Raw genomic sequence first — 24334 nt, 5'->3', positions numbered from 1 at the left:
CTCCGTACCGGCGTCATTAACCGTGACCTAAGCTTTATCCCATGGGCGGCATGGTAGCATAGCGGGTAGCACTGTTGCTTCACAGCTCCAGGGTCCCAGGTTCGATTCCTGGCTTGGGTCACTGTCTGTGTGGAGTCTGTATGTCCTCCCTGTGTCTGCGTGGGTTTCCTCCGGGTGCTCCGGTTTCCTCCCGAAAGACGTGCTGTTAGGAAATTTTTATCCAGAGAAAGTTTATAATGTGAAACTAGGTGGGGGCGGCATGGTAGCACAGCACGGTCCCGGTTCGATTCCCGGCTTGGGTCACTGTCTGTGCAGAGTCTGCACGTTCTCCCCGTGTCTGCGTGGGTTTCTTCTGGGTGCTCCAGGTTTCCTCCCAGAAGTCCTGAAAGATGTGCTTGTTAGGTGAATTGGGCATTCTGAATTCTCCCTCTGTGTACCTGAACAGGTGCCAGAGTGTGGCGACTAGGGGCTTATCACAGTAACTTCATTACAGTGTTAATGTAAGCCTACTTGTGACAATTAAGATTATTATTATGCCCCAAAGTTAAGCTGGTTACCCTGGGGTATCCTTCGAAGACACCAGGGATCCCCGACTGCCCCAGGATGTTGTGCACACTCCCGGGGAAGCGTGCACACACGCGCATGATCTGGGGGTGGTGGTCACTCGCAAGTTGAACGTTCAAGGAGTGGAACCCCTTCTTACTTAAGCAGCCCAGTGAAGGTCACTCCACTCCAAGGGGCTGGTTTAGCACAGGGCTAAATCGCCGGCTTTGAAAGCAGACCAAGGCAGGCCAGCAGCAGGGTTCAATTTCCGTACCAGCCTCCCCGAACAGGCGCCGGAATGTGGCGATCAGGGGCTTTTCACAGTAACTTAGGGGCAGCAGGGTAGCATGGTGGTTAGCATAAATGCTTCACAGCTCCAGGGTCCCAGGTTCGATTCCCGGCTGGGTCACTGTCTGTGTGGAGTCTGCACATCCTCCCCCTGTGTGCGTGGGTTTCCTCCGGGTGCTCCGGTTTCCTCCCACAGTCCAAAGATGTGCGGGTTAGGTGGATTGGCCATGCTAAATTGCCCGTAGTGTCCTAATAAAAGTAAGGTTAAGGGGGGGTTGTTGGGTTACGGGTATAGGGTGGATACGTGGGTTTGAGTAGGGTGATCATGGCTCGGCACAACATTGAGGGCCGAAGGGCCTGTTCTGTGCTGTACTGTTCTATGTTCTATGTTCTAACTTCATTTGAAACCTACTTGTGACAATAAGTGATTTTCATTTCATTTCACTGATGCTCTGGATGGGAGGGGTTATTTTGTGGGAAAGGTTGAGCAGGTTGGGCTTTGAGCCATTGGAAGAATTTAAAAGAATACTTTTCCCCCAGAGAGCAGTGGAGGCTGGGTCATTGAATAGATTCAAGGGCAAGTCAGATAGATTTTTGATCAACATGTGAGTCGAGGGTTCGGGAGACAGGCAGGAGACTGGTGTAGGGGCCACAATGGCAGTCTCGAGGGGCCGAATGGCCTCCTCTCGCAAACTCTTGCGTTCTGATGTTTTTATGTTCTGCTCGAGCTGCCCTTTGGTGCCTTGGATGCTTTGACCGTGAGAATTTTGACAGAGTGGAATAGAAAATAAGAGTTCAAATCGTCTGGTGTTTTGCTTTGAACATGGGGAAAAGTAGGGACTTTTTTTCTGGCAATGCAAAATGTGGGACCTGCAGTAGCTTCCCAGGCCGGCAAATGCATGGAATGTTGCCTTCAGCATCTGTGGAGCAGCTCTGAAGAAGACCCGAAACGTGAACCCTCTTTCTCTCTGCCAGGCCTGATGAGTTTTCCCAGCGTTTTCTATTTGTATTTCAGATTTCCAGCACCAGCAGCATTTTGCTTGTGTTCCATAAACATGTTGAGCAAGGACACAGTGGATGATGCACGTCTTGGAAGTGAAAAGGTTCTGCATAAAATTAAGGCTTGCCCGTGCTGCCAAAGTTCTATTTATAGAAGTTTACAAAGTGGCTGAGAGTGACCAACTTTGTCCTCCAGCTCCATCTCGTGGTGCAGTTCTGCCATTGACGCATGGAAGATTTTGCAAAACAAACTGAGTCATAGCCTCAACAAAAAGAAATCTCTCCAGTGCAGTGGATCCAAATCCGATTTTTGGGGAAGTTGGATGGACAGAGTGAGGTGTTGGAAGGTGCTGATTGGTGGTTGACATGAGCAGGGTACCCCTGCTTTCACGAGGGAATAGGTAGAAATCTAACTGAAGGGGCAGCACGGTAGCCTAGTGGTTAGCATAAATGCTTCACAGCTCCAGGGTCCCAGGTTCGATTCCGGCTTGGGTCACTGTGCGGAGTCTGCACGTCCTCCCCGTATGTGCGTGGGTTTCCTCCGGGTGCTCCGGTTTCCTCCCACAGTCCAAAGATGTGCGGGTTAGGTGGATTGGCCATGCTAAATTGCCCGTAGTGTCCTAAAAAGTAAGGTTAAGGGGGGGGTTGTTGGGTTACGGGTATAGGGTGCATACGTGGGCTTGAGTAGGGTGATCATGGCTCGGCACAACATCGAGGGCCGAAGGGCCTGTTCTGTGCTGTACTGTTCTATGTTCTATGAAGTCTATGCTGCGAGTTGCTTCCACATCCTATTGGACAGCCTGGTACTGACTGATATATTTCGGTATTCTTCCTCTGCCAATCATTCCATTATTTAGTTCTCCACCCAATGCTCGAGGACATTTCTGGCTTTTTGAAGTTGCGTTATTATCAACACAAGGTGTTGACTCAGGTTTTCTCCATTTGCTAAACCACTTCATGCCATTGTTTTTATTTTAAAGGTTAAGAAAAATAAATGAGATTTTCATCTTTGGAAAACCCGAAGTGTCCGTAGTGGCCATTGGCTCCGATACATTCGATATTTTCCGTCTATCGAATGCAATGTCATCCAGAGGGTGGAATCTCAACAACTTGCAGTTCCCGTCCAGGTGGGTCATCCTCCATTCACATTGTAAACTCACCCTGTGTAAACTCCCCCCCTGTGTAAACTCCCCCCCTGTGCAAACTCCCCCCTGTGTAAACTCCCGCTGTGTAAACGCCCCCCTGTGCAAACTCTCCCTGTGTAAACTGCCCCTGTGTAAACTCTCTCTGTGCTAACTCCCTCTGTGCAAACCCCCCCTGTGCAAACTCCCCCTGTGCTAACTCTCTCTGTGCTAACTCCCCCCTGTGCAAACTCCTCCTGTGCAAACTCCCCTTGTGCAAACTCCCCCTGTGTAAACTGCCCCTGTGCAAACTCTTCCTGTGCAAACTCTTCCTGTGCAAACTCTTCCTGTGCAAACTCTTCCTGTGCAAACTCTTCCTGTGCAAACTCTTCCTGTGCAAACTCTTCCTGTGCAAACTCTTCCTGTGCAAACTCCCCCTGTGCAAACTCCCCCCTGTGCAAACTCCCCTGTGCAAACTCCCCCTGTGTAAACTCCCCCTGTGTAAACTCGCCCTGTGCAGACTCTCCCTGTGCAAACTCCGCTGTGTAAACTCTCCCTGTGCAAACTCCCCCTATAGATGCCATTTCTCTTGTCACTCTCCTCATGTACACTCTGTCCACACTGTCACTCTCTGTGTGTGTGTACACTGTCCACACTGTCACTCTCCGTGTGTGTACACTGTCCACACTGTCACTCTCCGCGTGTGTACACTGTCCACACTGTCACTCTCCACGTGTACACTCTGTCCACACTGTCACTCTCCGCGTGTACACTCTGTCCACACTGTCACTCTCCGCGTGTACACTCTGTCCACACTGTCACTCTCCGTGTGTACACTCTGTCCACACTGTCACTCTCCGCGTGTACACTCTGTCCACACTGTCACTCTCCACGTGTACACTCTGTCCACACTGTCACTTTCCGCGTGTACACTCTGTCCACACTGTCACTCTCTGTGTTGGTACACTGTCACTCTCCGCGTGTACACTCTGTCCACACTGTCACTCTCCGCGTGTACACTCTGTCCACACTGTCACTCTCCGCGTGTACACTCTGTCCACACTGTCACTCTCCGTGTGTACACTCTGTCCACACTGTCACTCTCCACGTGTACACACTGTCAACATTGTCACTCTCCGCGTGTGCACTCTGTCCACACTGTCACTCTCCGTGTTGGTACACTGTCCACACTGTCACTCTCCACATGTACACTCTGTCCACACTGTCACTCTCTGTGTGTACACTCTGCCCACGCTGTCACTCTCCGTGTGTGTACACTGTCCAGACTGTCACTCTTTGCGTGTACACTCTGTCCACACTGTCACTCTCCATGTGTGTACACTGTCCACGCTGTCACTCTCCACGTATACACACTGTCAACATTGTCACTCTCCGCGTGTGTACACTGTCAACATTGTCACTCTCCGCGTGTGCACTCTGTCCACACTGTCACTCTCCGTGTTGGTACACTGTCCACACTGTCACTCTCCACGTATACACACTGTCCACACTGTCACTCTCCGCGTGTGCATTCTGTCCACACTGTCACTCTCCGCGTGTGTACACTGTCCACACTGTCACTCTCCACGTATACACACTGTCCACACTGTCACTCCGCGTGTACACTCTGTCCACACTGTCACTCTCCTCATGTTCACTCTGCCCACACGGTCACTCTGTAAGTTGCTGTGTTTGTCTCTTGCTTTGCACTCGGGTCTAATGCAATGCTCTCCTTTGTGAAGATAGTCTAGGTTCAGAAAGTTATAGTTCAAACCATCCAAATTTGTCCTCTGCTAATCTTCTGAACACAGGATCCGGGACTGCAACCAAGTAGTATTTCATAGTAGTGTCATAGAATTTACAGTGCAGAAGGGATCAGTTTCAGAAAGAAATTTGAAGATCTCTGCTTTTCAAATACTGCAGCCCATAAAGTAGGGTAAGAGTGCCTGCCCTGGAAAACAGTACAGCATTTGACCAAAGGGGGCATCAAGGAGCCCTAGCAAAATTGAAGTCACTGGGAATCAGGGGGAAAACTCTCCGCTGGTTGGAGTCATACCTGGCACAAAGTTGTGGTTGGCGGATTTCAATCATCTTAGCTCCAGGACATCTCTGCAGGATTTCCTCAGAGTAGTGTCCTCGGCCCAATCATCTTCAGCTGCTTTATCAGTGACCTTCCCTCTGTCATAAGGCCAGAAGTGGGGATACTTGCTGATAACTGCACAATGTTCAGCACCATTTTTGACTCCTCAGCAGTCCATGACCAATTGTAGCAAGACCTGGACAATATCCAGGCTTGGGCTGACAAATGGCAAGTTGCATTTGTAACGCACAAGTGCCAGGCAATGACCATCTACTACAAGAGGGAATCTAACCATCTCCCCTTGACGTTTAATTATCATCACTCAGTTCCCCCACAATCAACAAAATGGGAGTTACCATTGACCAAAAACTGAACTGGAATAACTATATAAATACTGTTGCACCAAAGCAGGTCAGAGCCTAAGAATCCTGCAGCGAGTAAATCACCTCCTGACTCCCTAAAGCCTGTCCATCAGGCACAAGTCAGGAGTGTGATGGAATACTTTCCACTTGCCTGCATGAGCGCAGCCCCAACAACACTCAACACCATCCAGGACAAAGCAGCTCGCTTGATCGGTACCCTATCCACCAACTTAGAAGGTTCACTCCCTCCATCCTGACGCATAGTTGCAGCCGTGTGCATCACCTACAAGATGCACCGCAGCGGCTCACCGAGGCTCCTTTGACAGCACCTTCCAAACCCGTGACCTCTACCACCCAGAAAGACAAGGGCAGCAGATGCTTGGGAATGCCACCACCTGCAAATTCCTCTCCAAGCCACTCACCATCCTGACTTGGAACTATATATCCGTTCCTTCAGTGTCAGTGGATCAAAATCCTGGAACTCCCTCCCTAACAGCACTGTGGGTGTACCTACACCACGCGGACTGCAGTGGTTCAAGAAGGCGGCTCACCACCACCTGCGCAAGAGCAATTATGGCTGGACAATAAATGTTGGCAGAGGTGGTAAGTCGCAGCCCGCGAAGGAGTAAAGGAAAATCCAGGCTGACACTTCAGTGCATTACTCAGGGGGCACTGCGCTGTTGGAGGAAGCTTATTTTGTATGAGACATTAAACCTGTGCATCCTCAAGCAGGTGTGAAAGATCCCGTGGCTCTGTTCAAGGAAAAGATGATCCCCTGGTATCCGGGCCAATGCTTATCTCTCAACCCACATCTATAAAACTGGTCATCTCCCGCATTGGTGTTGGTGGGATCTGGTTATGTGCAAATTGGCTACATTACAGCAGTGACCACACTTCCAAAAGGCATTCAATTGGCTGCAGGACCTCCCGAGGCCCAGAAAGGTGCTATATAAATGCAACTTCTATTGAAAATGAAAATGAAATTTGCTTATTGTCACAAGTAGGCTTCAATGAAGTTACTGTGAAAAGCCCCTAGTCGCTGCACCCGTTCCCTTTGACCGTTTCAGTTGTAGTAATTTCCTGCAGTTAGATGTTATCTGCACACACTGTGCCTTACAGTCGCTTCATGGTTAAGCCTCTAGTACTGACACACATAAAAATATCTTGCTAAGTACTTGTTTGCCCAATAGTGAAATTGGAGGGGGGGGTGGTTAAGACACAATCAATATTCGGATTGTCTCACCCCCTCACTCATAGCCCAGTTGCTGTTTCGTGGAAGGTTGATGAATAAAAACCCATTGGGAGTGTCCACCTTGCCCTTAACCGAGATTGCCTCTTCTGTTTCAGCCTTCATATATGTGTGACACTTCTACACACCAGGAATGGGATGGCTGACCAGTTTGTCAAGGATCTGGGTGAAAGTGTGGTGGAAATAATGAAGAATCCAGCTGAGAAAACCACTGGCAGGGTAAGTGTACGCTCACCTCTCTGGAGGAAGGGTGTGCAGTCTGCTGCAGAGAAATCCCAGGACAACGACTTGCATCTATATAGCGCTTTTAACATAAATACCGCGGAAGAGAGAGACATCCTGTCAAAGCTTTTCATCTTGCACTCATCAGGACAGACCCAAGAATGCCAAATTTCGAAGGGAGCAGCAATGCATTCTTGCAACTGTCCTGAGTGCATGAAAAGCAAAGACAGTGGGCTGGATTCTCCGCCCTGCCGCATTTCTGCCCCGACCCGCCGGCGGGATTCTCCGTTACACCGGCCGGAATGGATAATGCGAAAGAGCCTCAGTGAAAATAAACTTTAAAGAATACTAAATTGCCACTAAAGCCCATAAAATTGGACTCTGCTTAGTTTGAAAAATCCAGTTACAACGTTGAGAGGGCTAAGAACAAGTGTTATCAGAGGATAGATACATGTTGGTAGCAGAGATTCATTCGGATAGAGGGTTTGATGATCAGATGCAAGAGACTGGAGAAGATTTGATCATTACTGTTGTCAGGTGCGTAACCTCACTCGTGCCAAAACCTGGCGTAGAGGTTTATTGCCCTACTTACAGGTGTGTCTGGTAGCAACATGGCATTCTACATTTATTCGACAAAAAGAAAGTTTGAAAAATAAAATACAAGTTGTTGCTTGTCATGGACACCAGTCTGGAGTCCATCAACCAAACTGATCACGGATCAACCTCAGTGGATTCTATGGGATGACATGGTCACATGTCAAGACATGACCTGATTTTCTCTCTCCTCCCTCCCTCCAGGGTGCCATATATGGCATGGCGCAGTCAATTCCTGACCGTTCTCTGGTGACCGAGATATCGCACGGATTCCTCGACTGCCTCTACAGCACTGAGCTCCCCAGCGCCGAGAAAAACCACATGAACGGCGCCTCAGCACAGCACTGAAACACGCAGAAATAGGGTTTTAAAAAGGAAAATAAAATCATGGATTGGGTGGCGGGAGGAAACTTTGGGACACAATCTGACAGGTCTGAGGGGTTGAGAATCCAATTCTCTTCCCTGATTTTTGCAGACTCGATGGGAAATGTGGGAAAAATGGCAATCCGATGTACCGGGGAACGTTGTCAGTGATTTTTAGACCACTTTCAAATCCCAAAAGCCATTTCTTTGTACTTTTTTTTTTAAAAAAAGCTTTATCCCCAAAATCGTATCTTTGGCCTGGAACCCTTGATACTTTGCAAATATGAGGTCAAAACTTTTTTAAAAAATTATTCAAAGATACTTGAGTGAGATTTCCCAGTGAGATGAGTGCTTTATCTCGATATTGATTGATCGGACATTCAGCAGCAAGTGGTAGTTCACCTCGATGCCTTTCTGCTTTAATTCTTTTATTTCCAAGGAATTTTATTTTTGGCAGAATCTCTTTCAAAGAAGCGAAATGGTTCATGGATTAGAAGTTGCTGATCTCTACGAATGGAGAACTGCGATAGCTGGAGCAGGTTGGTGCTGGGAGCAGCCGGGATATCTCCAGGAGGAGGGGGTGATGGACACTTGCAGTCCACATGGATCGCATAGGTGATTCCTCCCCCTCTTGTTCACGCACTGTGCTAGGTAGGGCAGCGACAATTCCCCATCAGAAGGTCCATTGTGAATCAGTGAGGATGGTAAAAGGGGGGTGGTGGGGAGGGGGTGCTTTGACCACTGAACTCACATATGCGGTCGCTCATGATCATCTGTCTTTAATCCATTTCCTGCTCCCCAGATTTTGACCCATTTCAGAATGAATCTTGAGGGTTTCACTGCCTCAAATCTCGTTTGGGCGGTTTTCAAAAGAATGACACCACTGTTAGTTGCTCCCAGTTAACGTGAGACCCCTTTGAACTCCAGACTAGACGTGTTAATCACCATTTACGGACAGGAGACCCATTTTAGTCCTGCCATAGGAATTACTTCCAGCATTCAAGAACAAAAAAAAATTGCTGTGAAACTTTTTCCCAATATGTTTTAAATAGTCGATTACGACACAGACCTGGTTTAAAATACAGTACACCTGGATTGCTCCTTTGAGACTCTGCGAATTAAACCCATTTTCCATTTTTGTGCGGACGTGCTCACTCCCTTGTTGGAATTGACGGTTGAATTACTTCCAATAGTGTGTTTCAGTTATATTATGTGTCGGTGTTTTGGAAATTTGTTGCTCTACCGCTGTAGCAAAACCTGAGGTCTTGTGTGATGATTGGTGATGCTCTGATTTGCTACATGTACTGTAACACGTGCTCACACAACGACCTCTCTATGCAGTACTTGCACACCAGTGCACACTTGTTAATAATTGCGTTGACATTTTAATGGTACTTCAATGCTATCTTTAAGACCACGCTGATTTTGCTAATCCTGAGATCCTTGAACACGATCCCTTTGTTTAACCCCCCCCCCCCCCCAAATTAATCTGGTGCTGGTGAAACACGTTGCCGATTTCTCCTTTACTTTCCTCCAAACTGGTGGTCACAGGGTTAGTCTGTTTATGAGGGGAACTTGAACGTGCCAACTTGTAGGAGCCTGCATGTCCGTGGAACGCCCTCTCCATCTGAAGGATGAGGTGCTGGCAACGTAAATGGACACCCCACTTCTAAAAGCGGATGAACTGTGCACTGTTGCACTTTACTTCCTCTTGTTTTTCAGTCCCTTTTAGGGTAAGGTGAAGAAAAATTGAGGGAGAGAGACACTGTTCTTTGCTCTTTCTTGCCCGGAGTGTCTGGAGTAACATTAAGAATTAATATGTAACCCTGCAATGAATGGAAAGTGGTATCATACTGAAGTTGGTACATTGAAACAATATGTCTCAGTACTCTGCGCTCCCTCCCTCAACATGGTTTCACATAATGACTCGAAAGGGCTCCGTTTTATACTGTCCTCATAACCTGGGCATTTGCAAAAGATTTGTGCACAATTTTCTGACTTTTGATGGGAGGTCGTCTACCTATTTTTTTGAAAAAAACTTTGTAAAACCATCACTTGCCAAGGTTCCCCCCCCCCCCCCCCCCCCCCCCCCCCCCCCCACCTCATCCCATACGTGACACTCTGGACTTTTGCTCTTTCAGAGTCTATAAACCCATTCCATTTGCTACATTTCTGTTTGTACAAAGCAGAGGCAGGATGTTCTCTGACTGCCTTCTGGTTGGTCTGGAACTTTTTCCACAGCATGAATAGCTGGGCACTGTTTCTAGTGTACCCTCTCTGTAACTGGACACTGTTTCCAGTGTACCCTCTCTGTAACTGGGCACTGTTTCCAGTGTATCCTCTCTGTAACTGGGCACTGTTTCTAGTGTATCCTCTCTGTAACTGCCCACTGTTTCCAGTGTACCCTCTCTGTAACTGGACACTGTTTCCAGTGTACCCTCTCTGTAACTGGGCACTGTTTCCAGTGTATCCTCTCTGTAACTGGGCACTGTTTCTAGTGTATCCTCTCTGTAACTGGACACTGTTTCCAGTGTACCCTTCTGTAACTGGGCACTGTTTCCAGTGTGACCCCTCTGTAACTGGGCACTGTTTCCAGTGTACCCCTCTGTAACTGGGCACTGTTTCTAGTGTATCCTCTCTGTAACTGGCCACTGTTTCCAGTGTGACCTCTCTGTAACTGGGCACTGTTTCTAGTGTATCCTCTCTGTAACTGGGCACTGTTTCCAGTGTGACCTCTCTGTAACTGGGCACTGTTTCCAGTGTACCCTTCTGTAACTGGGCACTGTTTCCAGTGTGACCCCTCTGTAACTGGGCACTGTTTCCAGTGTACCCCTCTGTAACCGGGCACTGTTTCCAGTGTATCCTCTCTGTAACTGGGCACTGTTTCTAGTGTATCCTCTCTGTAACTGGCCACTGTTTCCAGTGTACCTCTCTGTAACCGGGCACTGTTTCCAGTGTGCCCTTTCTGTAACTGGGCACTGTTTCCAGTGTACCCTCTCTGTAACTGGCCACTGTGACCCCTCTGTAACTGGGCACTGTTTCCAGTGTACCCTCTCTGTAACTGGCCACTGTTTCCAGTGTGACCCCTCTGTAACTGGGCACTGTTTCCAGTGTACCCCTCTGTAACTGGCCACTGTTTCCAGTGTACCCTCTCTGTAACTGCTCACTGTTTCCAGTGTACCCTCTCTGTAACTGGCCACTGTTTCCAGTGTACCCTCTCTGTAACTGCCCACTGTTTCCAGTGTACCTCTCTGTAACTGGGCACTGTTTCCAGTGTACCCTCTCTGTAACTGGCCACTGTTTCCAGTGTGCCCTCCCATTATGAGAAGGAAATGGTTGAGTTTGCAAACTGGGTGTAAGTTCCTGTTAGTTTCCCCTTACACTTTCTGGATTTGATGAAGGCTGTTAACCCCCCCGGCCCCTCCCCCCACACCTTTCAAAGGTGGGCGAGGGGAGCGGGGGAGGGGTAGATACGCAGTCCCAGCAGTCATTTTTCATTTGAATATTCGAGCATCTAGGCTACAATAACCCAAGACCTTTTGTCCAATTGAATTGCTTCAATCCCATTCCCCCAGTAGCAGAGTTGTGTGTTGGGTGGTCCCAGTGTCTGTGGCACTGGGCTTTATTTCTCAGATAATGTTTGCAGAACTCTCCCAGGGCAGACGGTTAGCCATTGTGGGAGCACTAGTTTAATTGTCAGTTTACTAGTTGGAGCTTGTATGTATTGTGAAGTTTATAGTTAGCCCTCTGAGAGGGGTTTCCTCCATCTGGGTTATTTGTACTTGGACAACCTCCGCACCTTTGCATTACTAATGTGCAAAATGATCTGAATTAATTCACTGTATTATGTATTAACATGTTTGTAATTGAGATTTGGTAATAAACTTAATTTGTTAAAACTGTCCCATGGCTCCTTTATAAATACCTTCATGTTGTGTGTTTCCATTCCCTGTATGACCACTCCCTCACCAACCTGTTTGTGAACTCTGCCCATGATTAAAAGCCTGTTCATCATCCAGTTTTACTCGCAGTTTTATCGCTCCACAGATGCTGCCTGATCTGCTGAGTGTTATAGAACATAGAACAGTACAGCACAGAACAGGCCCTTCGGCCCTCGGTGTTGTGCCGAGCAATGATCACCCCACTTAAACCCACATACCCGTAACCCAACAATCCCCCCATTAACCTTTACACTACAGGCAATTTAGCATGGCCAATCCACCTAACCCGCACATCTTTGGACTGTGGGAGGAAACCGGAGCACCCGGAGGAAACCCACGCACACACGGGGAGGACGTGCAGACTCCACACAGACAGTGACCCAGCCGGGAATCGAACCTGGGACCCTGGAGCTGTGAAGCATTGATGCTAACCACCATGCTACCGTGAGGCCCATACTGTTGTGCTTCTGTTTCTCAGCCTGGTCAGCTAAATTGGTTGAGGCGCCTGATCTTTGGACATTGAGCCACTCGAGGAGCTATTGGGATTGGGAGCTATTTGGCCAAGATCATCTTCATTGTGAAGAAGAGAGTAAGGAAAGATTCACAATGGTTCCCAGGGATAATGAACTTCAGATATGTAGGTAGGGTGGAGGTCGGGACTGTTTTCCTTGAAGAGAAAGCTGAGAGAGTTGATGGAGGTATTCAACACCCCGAGGGGTTCAGACAGAGAAGATGGGGGAAAGATTGTTGGACGTATCAACGCAAGAGCCCAGATTTAAGCTAATTGGCAAAACAAGTAATGGCGACATATGGGCGGCACGGTAGCACAGTGGTTAGCACTGTTGTTTCAATGCACCAGGGACCCGGGTTCAATCACTCTCATACATGCAGAGTCTGCATGTTCTCCCTGTGTCTGCGTGTTTCCTCCAGGTGCTCCGGTTTCCTCCCACAAGTCCCAAAAGACGTGCTTGTTAGGTAATTTGGACATTGTGAATTCTCCCTCAGTGTACCCGAACAGGCGCCAGAATGAGGCGGCTAAGAGATTTTCACAGTAACTTCACTGCAGTGTTAATGTAAGCCTACTTCTGACACTAATAAAGATCATAAAATCTCGTTCAGGCATCAAGTGGTTCAGATCTGGAATGCAGTACCCAAGTGTGTTGGAGGCAGATTCAATCAAGACATTAAAAAATGTACAGGGTCCTGCCGAATGGGCATCCAGCAGACGCAATGGGCCAAATGGCCACCCCTCCTGTGCTGTAACAATTCTGTGATTCTATTTCAGATTTTCAGCATCTGTAGTATTTCACTTTGATGTGACGGACTCTACCTTGCGAATTCTAGCTGCAACACATTTGGTCATAATTTACTCCCACCATTGGCACCCGACCAATCGGCTGCCAAGGCCGGAACTCGATCTCGAAACACACCTTTCTTCTCCTTTTAGCGTGTTCCTTAAAACCTTTTTGGTCCAAGCTTTTTCCCATCAATCCCAATAGCTCCTCAAATGTCAAATTCTATCTGATGATGGCTCCTGTGAGGCAGCTTGGGATGTTTTGCTACGTTCTAGCTGCCATACAAATTGTTGTTGATTGTGATTTAAACATACTCATGGGGTTAGCAGTGAGAGGGTCACTGAAGGTTTCCCAAGGTAATAAAACCAGAGTTTGCCTGTTTTTCTCAGGTGTTGCTGCTTCTGAATTCTCAGCACTAAATCTGATTTACATTTTATTTGCAAGGCACATTTTTCCCACACAGTATATACATTCATATGGCAACATGTACACTAGCAAGCTCCATTCAGCTCAATTTCAATATGACCATTCTAGTTTAATCTGCAGTAAATTTTAAACCTACTGCTCGCCTTTGAAATGTTTTAAGAGCGCACAAGTTCTGTTTTGAAATAAATTTCACTGATTACACTTTACACCAGTTAATTTGGTATCCGGGACCGTGGATACAATCTTGGATTTCAATGAGAAACCATAGCTTCTTCAGTAAAGGTAGCCAGCTTAACATCACGCTCGGACAACCCTCCGCAGTCATGTGTACTCAGTGTAATATGGACCTGCGGAGATAAAACAATGCCGGTGAGATGGTTGCCCTTTAACTTCCCCAGTTTTGTTTGAAGCTCCTGCCCCAATCCGTGCCCTAGTCGAAGATTCGGCCAATTCCCTTTGGAGTTAAAAGCGAATGACGGATGACAATGGTTGTCATAGTGTAAACCGGGCAACCGTCTTCCTACGTGAAAAATCGCCAAGGTAATCAATCGGAGGGGTAAACAGCGACTAGATTCTTGAGAACTCCCAAACTCTACTTTGAAATAGTATCTCTTAGGGCAGCACTGTGGTTAGCACTGCTGCATCCCGCCACTGAGGACCCAGGTTCAATCCTGCGCCCGGCTCACTGTCTGTGTGGAGTTTGCACATTCTCCCCGTGTCAGCGTGGGTCTCATTCCCCACAACCTAAAGATGTGGTTAGATGGATTGGCCACGCCAAATTGCTCCTTAATTGGAAGAAAATAATTCGGTACTCTAAATTTATTTTAAAAAAATTTATTTTACAGCCTGACAATACAGACGGGACCTCTGATCAATGTCTGGTCTGAAATATAGAACCCCTGAATATAATATCTTTTATTGTCACAAGTATGAAGTTACTGTGAAAAATCCCTAGTTGCCACATTCCGGGGCCTGTTCGGGTAAGCTGGTACGGGAATTGAACCCGCGCTGCTGGCCTTGTTCTGCATTACAAACCAGCTGTCTAGCCCACTGAGCTAAATCATTCGAGTTCTAAATCTGACTGTGCAACACTCTGAGCACGAGCTTATATTCTGTGCCTAAGTCTTTGGAGTGGGGCTTGAATCTACAACTTGTTGCATCAACAGCAACAGGGCTACCCACAGAGCCACAGCTGACACCTATACATTCCCCGGCTTGAGAAGCGTTTGTGCTGATGCCAATGAAATTATTATTGTGCAATTCATCCACGTTGATGTGGCTGTGACTGGATCAGTTTTTACCGCCAGGTTAGCTACAGCCCCGATTCCAACCTCACCCACTGAGCAGCAGTCACTACAGGAGCGTTCTGTATTTTCACAATGATGCTGATCATGTTCATGAAAGATTTTGACTCCGAAGCACTTTGGGATGTCCCAAGATTGTGAAAGTTTTTATGTAAATGCAAGCTCTCCCTTTACCTTATTGTAAACATTAAACCACTCTGGGTGATGATCCATTTTCTCTGCTTGCAGTGCCACTCTCGTCATGAAACCAAAGGCCTTTTGGAGAAAGAAAATGCAGGAAACTGTAGATTTACTGCAAAAATTGTTTCCTCACGCTTCTTTCTTTTTAAAAAATTGAGCAATGGAGAAATCCTGACCTGGTTAAAGTTCTTAAAGACAAACTCTTTGTAAATTGCATCTCTTCCTTCCACTTCAGCCCAGCCGACTGCTCGCAGGCTGGGAAGCAGTTGTTCTCGTTGTTCAGCACTCAGTCTGTGTGCCTTTCCCGCCTAAGAAATCAGAAAAACAGCCTTTAGATTCCAGTACTATCCCCTGGGGCAAATGTTTAGCACCAAGGGGACTAGGAGTAGGCTATTTGGTTCCTCGAGCCTCCCCCGTCAGTCCTCTAGATCATGGCCAATCTTCCATCTGTCTCTACCCTGTCGAGCCTTGGAAGAATGTGACAATGAGATCATCTTTTGTTCCTCTAAATTCTAGAAAATACAGGCCTAGCTTGCTCAGAGGATGATCCCGCCATCCCAGGAATTAAGTCTGCTGAACCTTTGCTTCACTACCTCGAAGGCAAATATATCCCTCCTTAGGAAAGGAGATGAAGACAGTGCACAATGCCCCAGCTGCACTCTCACGGAGGGTCTACAGAATTGCAGAAATATATCTTTGCTCCTGTACTCAAATCCTCACGCAGTAAAGACCCAACATATTAGGAGGTCAGGTTTCTGCAACTATGTACATGGGATCATCAAGGCCACAGTCAGCATCCAGAACGTTCCACATGTTATGGGGTGAGCCCTCCACATGGCCAAGCTGCTCTGCCTTTATGAAGCTCAAAGTTAAGGTACCTACCTGAAGTGAACAGCACCTCCTCCGAGTGCACCCAATTCCCAAGCTCACACTGCACCTCGCTGCATTCCAGTGACCAGCTGCTGTCGATGAGCTCACTAAGTTCTCAGCAAGACCATCTCTATACTAGTTGAGAATCTACAGAGCTGAATCAGCACTGCTGGTTAAACTAGTTACCAAATTACCTAACTGCAACTGCCTGTCCTGTAGGCAATTTCTTTAAAAATCACTACGGCTGAAAGAAGCCTCAACAGTTAATTGTACTTACATTCTAACGGCAAACTGGGACTAGATTTTTAGAAAGATTAAAACACTGATAATTAACCCTTAACACTTCCTCCCCAAATTCCCAAAGCTCACACACTGTGACCAGCTGCTTTCTTTGTTCATGCTCACCTTGCGCTTTACCCATTCACCAACGGGTCACTGACGCATCGCTGCCTGTTGGGTACAAATTAGCTGATGCATTTCCTTTATTGCAACAATGATCACACTTCAAGAATACATCACTGGCTGTGCCCGTCCCAACGTCATAAAAGACACCATGAATTATTTATCTTTTATTCATTCACGCTGTGCTGTGTGTCTAACTTTTCACTTAGAATTTCGAAATCAATGGATACATTGTCCTCATTAATCAAAGTACACCTTGAGTGTTACTCAACACTTTTAATCTCCAGATATGAAAAGTAGCCAGTTAAGAGTTCGCTAACAAATCAGAGAAGTTACATTTGAAGCCGGGTGCTGGGACAAAGAGAGCATATCGATCACTACACAACCTGACAAGATGATAACTTTTTGATATATTGTAAACTGTGTGCATCTCATTAAGAATGAGCATACGTTAAGAAACTGAATGCAACTTTAATCTATCCTCTGAACATTCGCAACATGCAAATTACTGTCAATTTATTGTGGGCGGAATTCAACTTCAAATGGGCAGCCAATAAGGAACGCAATTGGTTTGGATAATTTATTTGAGAAATTGAGTGACTGAAAGGGGAAATATCTTGACTGGTCCACAGTTTCAATGCTGGGTTAGCCCAGCCCAGAGGATTCAGGCGGGTTGCAAGCTATGTTGTTCTGCCACAGGCAGTTTGCCACGGAGTGTGTGGCTAGGGAATGGAGTCCGCGACAGGGATCAAAAACAAGTGACAATCCGCCACTGAAACAGACAGCAACATATGGAGCCTGCACATCGGCAGAATAACCCTGAAATCTACAATGTGCTGTCAGTGACTCCATGTTTCTTCAGAGGCTCCACTGTTGCGGTCTCAATCAATCTACAATAAATAGAAAATCAACTGAATTGACAAGAACTTCCACCATAAAGAACTCCTGAAAACTTTACACCTTGTTAAGCGAGATTTAATTGCGTTTTAACAATGTTCTAATTTGATAATTGCTTCATAACAGCTTCACTAATATTGAAAAGCTAGTTTTATACTTGCAGAATATCAAAGATTCAAATACTTGATATTTAAAAAAAAAGAAACTTCAGTTAATTATAGTTATATTCTAAATGCAAACTAGATTTTAAAAGAGATTAAAATATTAAAAAAAAACCCTTAACATTCCCTCCCCACATTCCCAAGCTCTCACACTGACCAGCTGTACTCCATAACCAGCTGCTTTCTTTCTGTTTGATGTGAAGTATGGACATTTTGGGCTGCAAATATGACTGAATATTAATATCTTAAGCCAATCACCATTTATTAAATCTGAAAATTTGCAAGTGAAGGCTTCATAAATTAAAATTTCCTGCTTTGCTGTCTGTGGGAATACTTAAATCTGACTGGCTGCACACCTGGTTTACAGCCATCACTGCGTCTGCAAATTCCCCTGTGATTTGGCACCAGATTCGAATAGGTGTTGGGAAAGGGGAGATCCACTGCAAACGAGAGCAGTAGATCTGGGTGAGCAGCTTCCTTGGAGGTCGGTGGTGACACAGTGTTTAGCACTGATGCCTCACAGCTCCAGGTTCAATTCTGGCCTCGGGTGACTGTGCGGAGTCTGCACGTTCTCTACGTGTCTGCGTGGGTTTCCACCGGGTGCTCCTGTTTCCTCCCACAGTCCAGCTAGGTGGATTGGCCATGCTAAATTGCTCTTTGTGTCCGAAAGGTTAGGTGAGGTTACTGGGATGGGGTGCAGGTGTGGGCCTAAGTAGGGTGCTCTTTCCAACGGCCGGTGCAGACTCAATGGGCTGAATGTTCTCCTTCTGCACTGTAAATTCTATGATTCGATGAACGGCTGCTGACTACTTTGGTTTTCTTAACACTTATATTGGAGGAGGAAATCAGGTTAGCACTGCTGCCTCACAGCACCGAGGACCCGGCTTCGATCCAAGGTCACTGTCCATGTGGAGTTTGCACATTCTCCCCATGTTTGTGGGCCACCCACAACCCAAAGATATGCAGGGTAGGTGGATTGGCCACGCTAAATTGCCCCTTAATTGGAAAAAAAATAATTGGGTACTCTAAATTTATTTTAGGAAATCTCTGTGCATCCAGTACTGGATGGCGAACGAGCAGTGGCAGGATTGAGGGGGTGGAGCTGGGCGCTGAGGGGCAGCATGTTGAAGAGTAAAGGTGCAAAACTGCACGAACTGTATTATGTGAGGCAGAAAACCGAGTGCCAGCGACCGAGGTAAATCACTCTGTTTGTGGGAGCTGCTGATGTGATTTTGAATGTCCTAAGTTTTAGAAGGATGCTGGATGGAGCTTTCTTTTCCTCTGCTCAAAAGCACGATCAACACGTGGAAGGGATGTCAGGGATACGATCATGGGGTTACATTTTGGAAATGGTTGGATAAGGGATTTCATCAATCAGTCCACATCTTCTCTGACATGCCTGGATCCAAACCTGATCAAGGGTATCACATTATCTGCTCCAGCTGCTGAACAAGGCGGTTTAATTCAATTAGTTGCTTGCTAATGTTGCCCGGGTTTGCTTCCTGTGCCACACAGTCCGAGAGGGTTCTGCAGTGATGGGGCTGACAAAGAATGTGAATGTTTGCACCTCATTTAAAGTTTGACTCAAAAACAAATAAAAGGGCAGGTCCCAGTGTCCCTGATCATTGTACCCACTCCCTGGAAGGACACCCTATGTTGTTTGCAATGACTCAAGTACCCATAGCAACCGCTGTGATAATCCCAGCGAAAATCAATTCGAAGCATCACAACCTCTGTTGAGACCAAGGACAGCCAGACAGTGCAAACAGTGCACAGACAATGCTGTGATAGGTAATAAACAGATTTGCTGCTTGCACATTGTTCAATGCACAACCCAGTGCTGTAAAAACTGTCCAAACTCAAAACGCTTCTGCAAATTTCAATGCGAAATCAATGGTTGCAAATGAGATTAACCTCACAGGCGAGAATGGCTTTCCTAAAATTAGCATACCCGGAACAAAAAAAGTGAAGATGTAAAACATTTATTAATTTTTTTTTAAATGAGCAAATTTTTATGCGGGATTTCCTCGGGCAGTTGCTTCTAATTCTTAGAAGATGGGAACACGCCCGTGTTGCCTCCCATGCACCGCCCAAACAAGAAGGAAAACACCCTAAAGCAAAAGGCAGCTAATTAATAACTTACCATTTGGCAGTGATCAGTGTGGGGCTGAATTGGGAATTTAGAACGTTATCCCGGGAGATTAGAACGTTGACCTGGGAATTTAGAACGCCGCCCGGATGGTGCAACCTGCGCGATCTGATTAACTCTCCTGCAGACAACAGTCACTAAACCCAGGACCTGTGCAAGGTGGCGGCAGGGAAGGCCAGTGATAAGGCTGCAACAGGTAATGCAAATTTTAAAAAAATAAGCAAGAGGGACGGGAAAACCCGTTTAAAGATTTAAACCCGGGGGCGGGTGAATCATACCCAGCCTGTCAGCATTCCTGCATGCACCGACACAATCCTGCTGCTTTGCTTTCGTGGGTTGTAACGTGAAAAGCAGCATTGAAGGGCAGCTAAATGTTGGGTCCTTGCACAGCTGTGGAAGGGGCAGGTCTCTATCCAATGACTGCATCTTGTTGTCAACAAGGTTGCTGTTATGTATGTGACGTTCCGCGTTGTCCTGACAGTTGTTCAACAGTTGAGCAAGTTTTTTGTGTGCCTCGTTTGATCTTTTTTATGCATTGGGTCTATATTGCCAGAAAGCCAGGGCTGTGGAGCAAGAGTATTGGCCTTCAGCCTTGTGCCCGCCCTTCCCCAATTAACTTTTGAAAATGAATATTGTGAATTAGCATGCATGCGAACTCTGCATTCATAATTACAGATTTATTTTACGTGCAACGCAAAGGGAGAACATTACGACTCTGACTACATTCCCATGGATCTGTGTTACAGGAAATCCACATTGGAATGTGTAACACAGCTCACTCGATGCCATAATGTGTCCCGTTTACCAGCTGAGTCTATGAACCATTTTGGCCCACATTAAATTGCATTCTTTGATGTTATTTACCGGTTTGTAGTTTTGCATCAGCAATACAAATGTACAAATTTGTAAAACTGTTGCATAAACAGAATGGTGATTTTTATTTGTGCCAGAATTCCTACAGTGGAAAAGGAGGCCATTCGGCCCATCAAGTCTGACCCTTCGAAAGAGCAATTTACCCTGGCCCACTCACTACCCCCCCCCCCCCCAACCCTGTAACCCCACCTAACCTGCACATCTTTGGACACTGAGGGGCAATTTGGCATGGCCAATCCCCCTAACCTGCACATCTTTGGACACTGAGGGGCAATTTGGCATGGCCAATCCCCCTAACCTGCACATCTTTGGACACTGAGGGGCAATTTGGCATGGCCAATCCCCCTAACCTGCACATCTTTGGATTGCGGGAGGAAACCGGAGCACCCGGAGGAAACCCACGCAGACTCGGGGAGAACGTGCAAACTCCGCACAGTCACCCGGGTCTCTGGCACTGAGGCAACAGTGCTAACCACTCAACAGTGCTACCCACTGTGCCACCATTGTATATGGGGAATATTGCAATGTTAATTCATGGAAATCTAGATGTTGGTCAGTATATCGATAGTTCTAGAAATTTCCACTGCTGAAACCTGATTGTTTACTTATGTAGTTTCAGGAATAGTTCATTCGGCTTTTTTCGACACCCCAGCAAATGTTGCCGCTGTGGTGTTCATGTTGGCTTTTGGTTCTCCGATATTGTTCGCAAACACACTTTGAAAAGTGTAGAAAGATCCCGATTGTTTACCTTTGACTTGCCGTGCTAGCTTGTACACAAGGAGGACTGGTTTCAGTGGGCTCGGTTCTCGATCACATCAGTCTCAACAATACGCAAAATACTGCGGATGTCGGAATGTAGAACAGGAACAGAGGATGCTGGAAAAACGCATCTATTTGGAGGGAAAACAGAGTTAACGTTTCGAGTCCATGACCTTGGTCAGAATTGAAGGGAGGGAGAATGGGTTCGAGCTGCAGACCGAATCTCTGCAGGTGCCAGAAATCTGGTTAAAAACGCTGGAAACACTCTAGAAATGATCACCGTTCACCAAATCCCTTCCGGCTGGACTCTGAGCACTGAAGCAATTTGGAGGTGTGCAGTGTTTGAGGGGTTGAATGAAACTTTCACTTTGCCTCTATCCAGCTGGGTTACCCTCACTTCTCTGCATGTGATTTACGTATTGGAGGGAGGGTCGTACTGAGGCTGCAGATAGATTGAGTGGCTTGGCACACACTGACCTACATACATTTGCCACTCGAGGGCAGTGTTGCCTGTGTAATTGATTGTTATTGCTTCGGTCTTGTCAGAAATCACATTTTAAACATGGTTAAAGATTTTTTTGGGCCACTTAATGACTCATTTGGCGCAATGTCCCAACAATAAATAATTCCATGCTCTCGACTTAGTCCAGCATTGTTCGAGACACCATCTACAAATCACAAATCAGGAGTGTGAGGGATAACTCTCAAACTTGCCTGGATGAGTGCAGCTCCAACAACACTCGAGAAGCTCGACACCATCCAGGACATAGAACATAGAACATACCGTGCAGAAGGCGGCCATTCAGCCCATCAAGTATGCACCAACCTGTTTAAGCCCTCACTTCCACCCTATCCCCGTAACCCAATAACCCCTCCAAACCGTTTTTGGTCACTAAGGGCAATTTAGCATGGCCAATCCACCTAACCGGCACATCTTTGGACCGTAGGAGGATACCGGAGCGCCCAGAGGAAACCCACGCAGACACGGGGAGAATGCGCAGACTCCGCACAGACAGTGACCCAGTGGGGAATCGAACCTGGGACCCTGGCGAAGTCACAGTGCTATCCACTTGTGCCACCGTGCTGCCCAGCATGTTTGATAAGCACCCCATCCACCATATTAAGCATTAATTCCCTCCACCACCGACTGCCCAGCATGTTTGATAAGCACCCCATCCACCATATTAAGCATTCATTCCATCCACCACCGACACACAGTGGCAGCAGTGAGAACTCAATCTCATTGAAACATAAAATTCTTCAGGGGTTTGATGGGGTAGACATGGGATCGATACTCATGGAGGTTGCATACCATGGCTTGGAAGGTATCTGCTGCCCATTTCCTTTTAAATGGTAGTGTTTGTGAGTTTGGAAGGAGCCTTGGTGAGTTCCTGCAGAGCCTCTTGTAGATGGTGCACACTGCAGGCACTGTTCATCAGTGATGGAGGGTTTGAATGTGGATGGGGTGCCAATCAAGCAGGCTGCTTTATCCTGGATGGTGTCGAGCTTCTTGAGTGTTGTTGGAGCTTCACTATTCAGGCAAGTGGAGAGTATTCCATCACATTCCTGATTTGTACCTTGTAGATGGTGGACAGGCTTTGGGGAGTCGGGAGATGAGTTACCCCCCCCCCCCCCCCCCCCACCTGCAGGATTCCTAGCCTTTGACCTGCCCTGTGAAACTTTGTGTGTGATTGGGGTCAGCGAGGTGAGTCCTGATTTTAACACTGTTGCTCCTGGCATGCTCTCCTGCACTCTTCATTGAACCGGGATTTATACCCGCGCTTGGTGGTAATGGATGAGTGGGGGATATGCCGGGCCAGGATGTTGATGGGGGGGGGGGGGGGGGATTGCCATTGAATGTCAAGGGACGATTGTTAAACTGTCTCTTATAGGAGATGGTCACTTGTGTGTTGCAAATATTACTTGTCATTTGTCAGCCCAAGCCTTGATATTGTCCAGGTCTTGTTGCATTTGGGCATGAACTGCTTCAGTGTCTGAAGAGTTGTGAATGGTGCTGAATGTTGTACAATCATCAGCGAACATCCCCACTTCTGACCTTACAATGGAAGGAAGGTTATTGATGAAGCAGCTGAAGATGGTTGGGCCTAGGACACTACCCTAAGGAACCCCTGCAGTGATGACCTGGAGCTATGATTGACCGCCAAACACCATAATTATCTTCCTTTGTGCCTGATGTGACTCCAACCAGCGGAGAGTTTTCCCTGATTCCCATTAATTCCCATTGACTCCAGATTTGCTGGGGCTCCTTGATACCACATTTGGTCAAATGCTGCCTTGATGTCAGGAGCAGTCATGCTCACTTCATCTCTGGCATTCAGCTCTTTTGTCCATGTTTGAACCAAGGCTGTAATGAGGTCAGGAGCTGAGTTACCCTGGCGGAACCCAAACTGAGCATCAGTGAGCAGGTTATTGCTGAGTAAGTTTGATTTGATTTGATGTTGATTTGATTTGATTTATTGTCACATGTACCGAAGTACAGTGAAAAGTATTTTTTCTGCGGTCAAGGGAACATACACATAGTAGAAAAAAGGATAATCAACAGAGAACATTGACAAATAGTACATCGACAAACAGTGATTGGTTACAGTGCGGAACAAGGGGCCAAACAAAGCAAATACATGAGCAAGAGCAGCATAGGGCGCCGTGAATAGTGTTCCTACAGGGAACAGATCAGTCCAAAGGAGAGTCGTTGAGGAGTCTAGTAGCTGTATCTATATCTGGATGTGCGGGTCTTCAGACTTCTGTACTTTCTGCCCGATGGAAGGGTCTGGAAGAAGGCAATGCCTGGGTGGGAGGGGTCTCTGATAATGCTGTCTGCCTTCCTGAGGCAGCGGGAGGTATATACAGAATCAATGTGAGGGTGGCAAGCTTGTGTGATACGTTGGGCTGAGTTCACCACACTCTGCAGTTTCTTGCGATCTTGGACCAAGCAGTTGCCATACCAAGCAAGTGCTGCTTGATAGCACTGTTGATGACTCCTTCCATCACTTTGCTGATGATGGAGAGCGGACTGATAGGCCAGTAATTGGCTGGGTTAGATTTCGCCTGTTTCTTGTGTACAGGATGCATCTGGGCAATGTTCACATTGCCGATACATGCCATTGTTGTAGCTGTACTGGAACAGCTTGGCTAGGTGTGCGACAAGCTCTGGAGCACAAGTCTTCAGTATTATTGCTGGGATATTGTCAGTGTCCATAGCCTTTGCATTATCCCGTGACTTCAGCCATTTCTTGAT

The 24334-nt window shown here is 46.9% G+C and overlaps 2 protein-coding genes and 1 long non-coding RNA gene across 4 annotated transcripts in view; 2 read left to right on the top strand and 1 right to left on the bottom strand.

Moving 5' to 3' along the window:
- The window catches only part of sgpl1 (sphingosine-1-phosphate lyase 1), a 79559-nt gene extending 67836 nt beyond the window's left edge, over positions 1–11723 (top strand). Inside the window, exons 12-14 of the mRNA XM_038782700.1 lie at positions 2811–2957; positions 6741–6861; positions 7663–11723. Coding sequence (XP_038638628.1) covers positions 2811–2957; positions 6741–6861; positions 7663–7806 — 412 coding nt within the window. The 3' untranslated portion in view covers positions 7807–11723. The remainder of the gene's footprint in view (positions 1–2810; positions 2958–6740; positions 6862–7662) is intronic.
- A 1754-nt stretch (positions 11724–13477) lies between these two features.
- Positions 13478–19783, bottom strand: pcbd1 (pterin-4 alpha-carbinolamine dehydratase/dimerization cofactor of hepatocyte nuclear factor 1 alpha). 2 transcript variants are annotated; one of them, XM_038783077.1, is made up of 4 exons: positions 19725–19783; positions 15144–15275; positions 14962–15042; positions 13478–13830 (listed from the first exon to the last, which is right to left on the bottom strand). In XM_038783077.1, the coding sequence occupies exons 1-4, from the start codon at positions 19737–19739 to the stop codon at positions 13735–13737; spliced, it is 324 nt and encodes a 107-aa protein (XP_038639005.1). In that variant the 5' UTR covers positions 19740–19783; the 3' UTR covers positions 13478–13734. The 2 variants fall into 2 exon arrangements, with proteins under 2 accessions (XP_038639005.1, XP_038639007.1); XM_038783079.1 differs by lacking the exon at positions 19725–19783 and adding an exon at positions 19441–19680.
- LOC119956160 overlaps positions 19541–24334 on the top strand; it is a 26885-nt gene continuing 22091 nt past the window's right edge. The window contains exon 1 of the long non-coding RNA XR_005458598.1: positions 19541–19642. This is a non-coding gene — a long non-coding RNA (uncharacterized LOC119956160). The remainder of the gene's footprint in view (positions 19643–24334) is intronic.

This window comes from Scyliorhinus canicula, chromosome 22 (genome assembly GCF_902713615.1).
Source record: "Scyliorhinus canicula chromosome 22, sScyCan1.1, whole genome shotgun sequence".
Taxonomy (NCBI): domain Eukaryota; kingdom Metazoa; phylum Chordata; class Chondrichthyes; order Carcharhiniformes; family Scyliorhinidae; genus Scyliorhinus; species Scyliorhinus canicula.
Note: the sequence above shows the minus strand (reverse complement) of the source record. Positions and strands in the feature narration are given on the sequence as shown.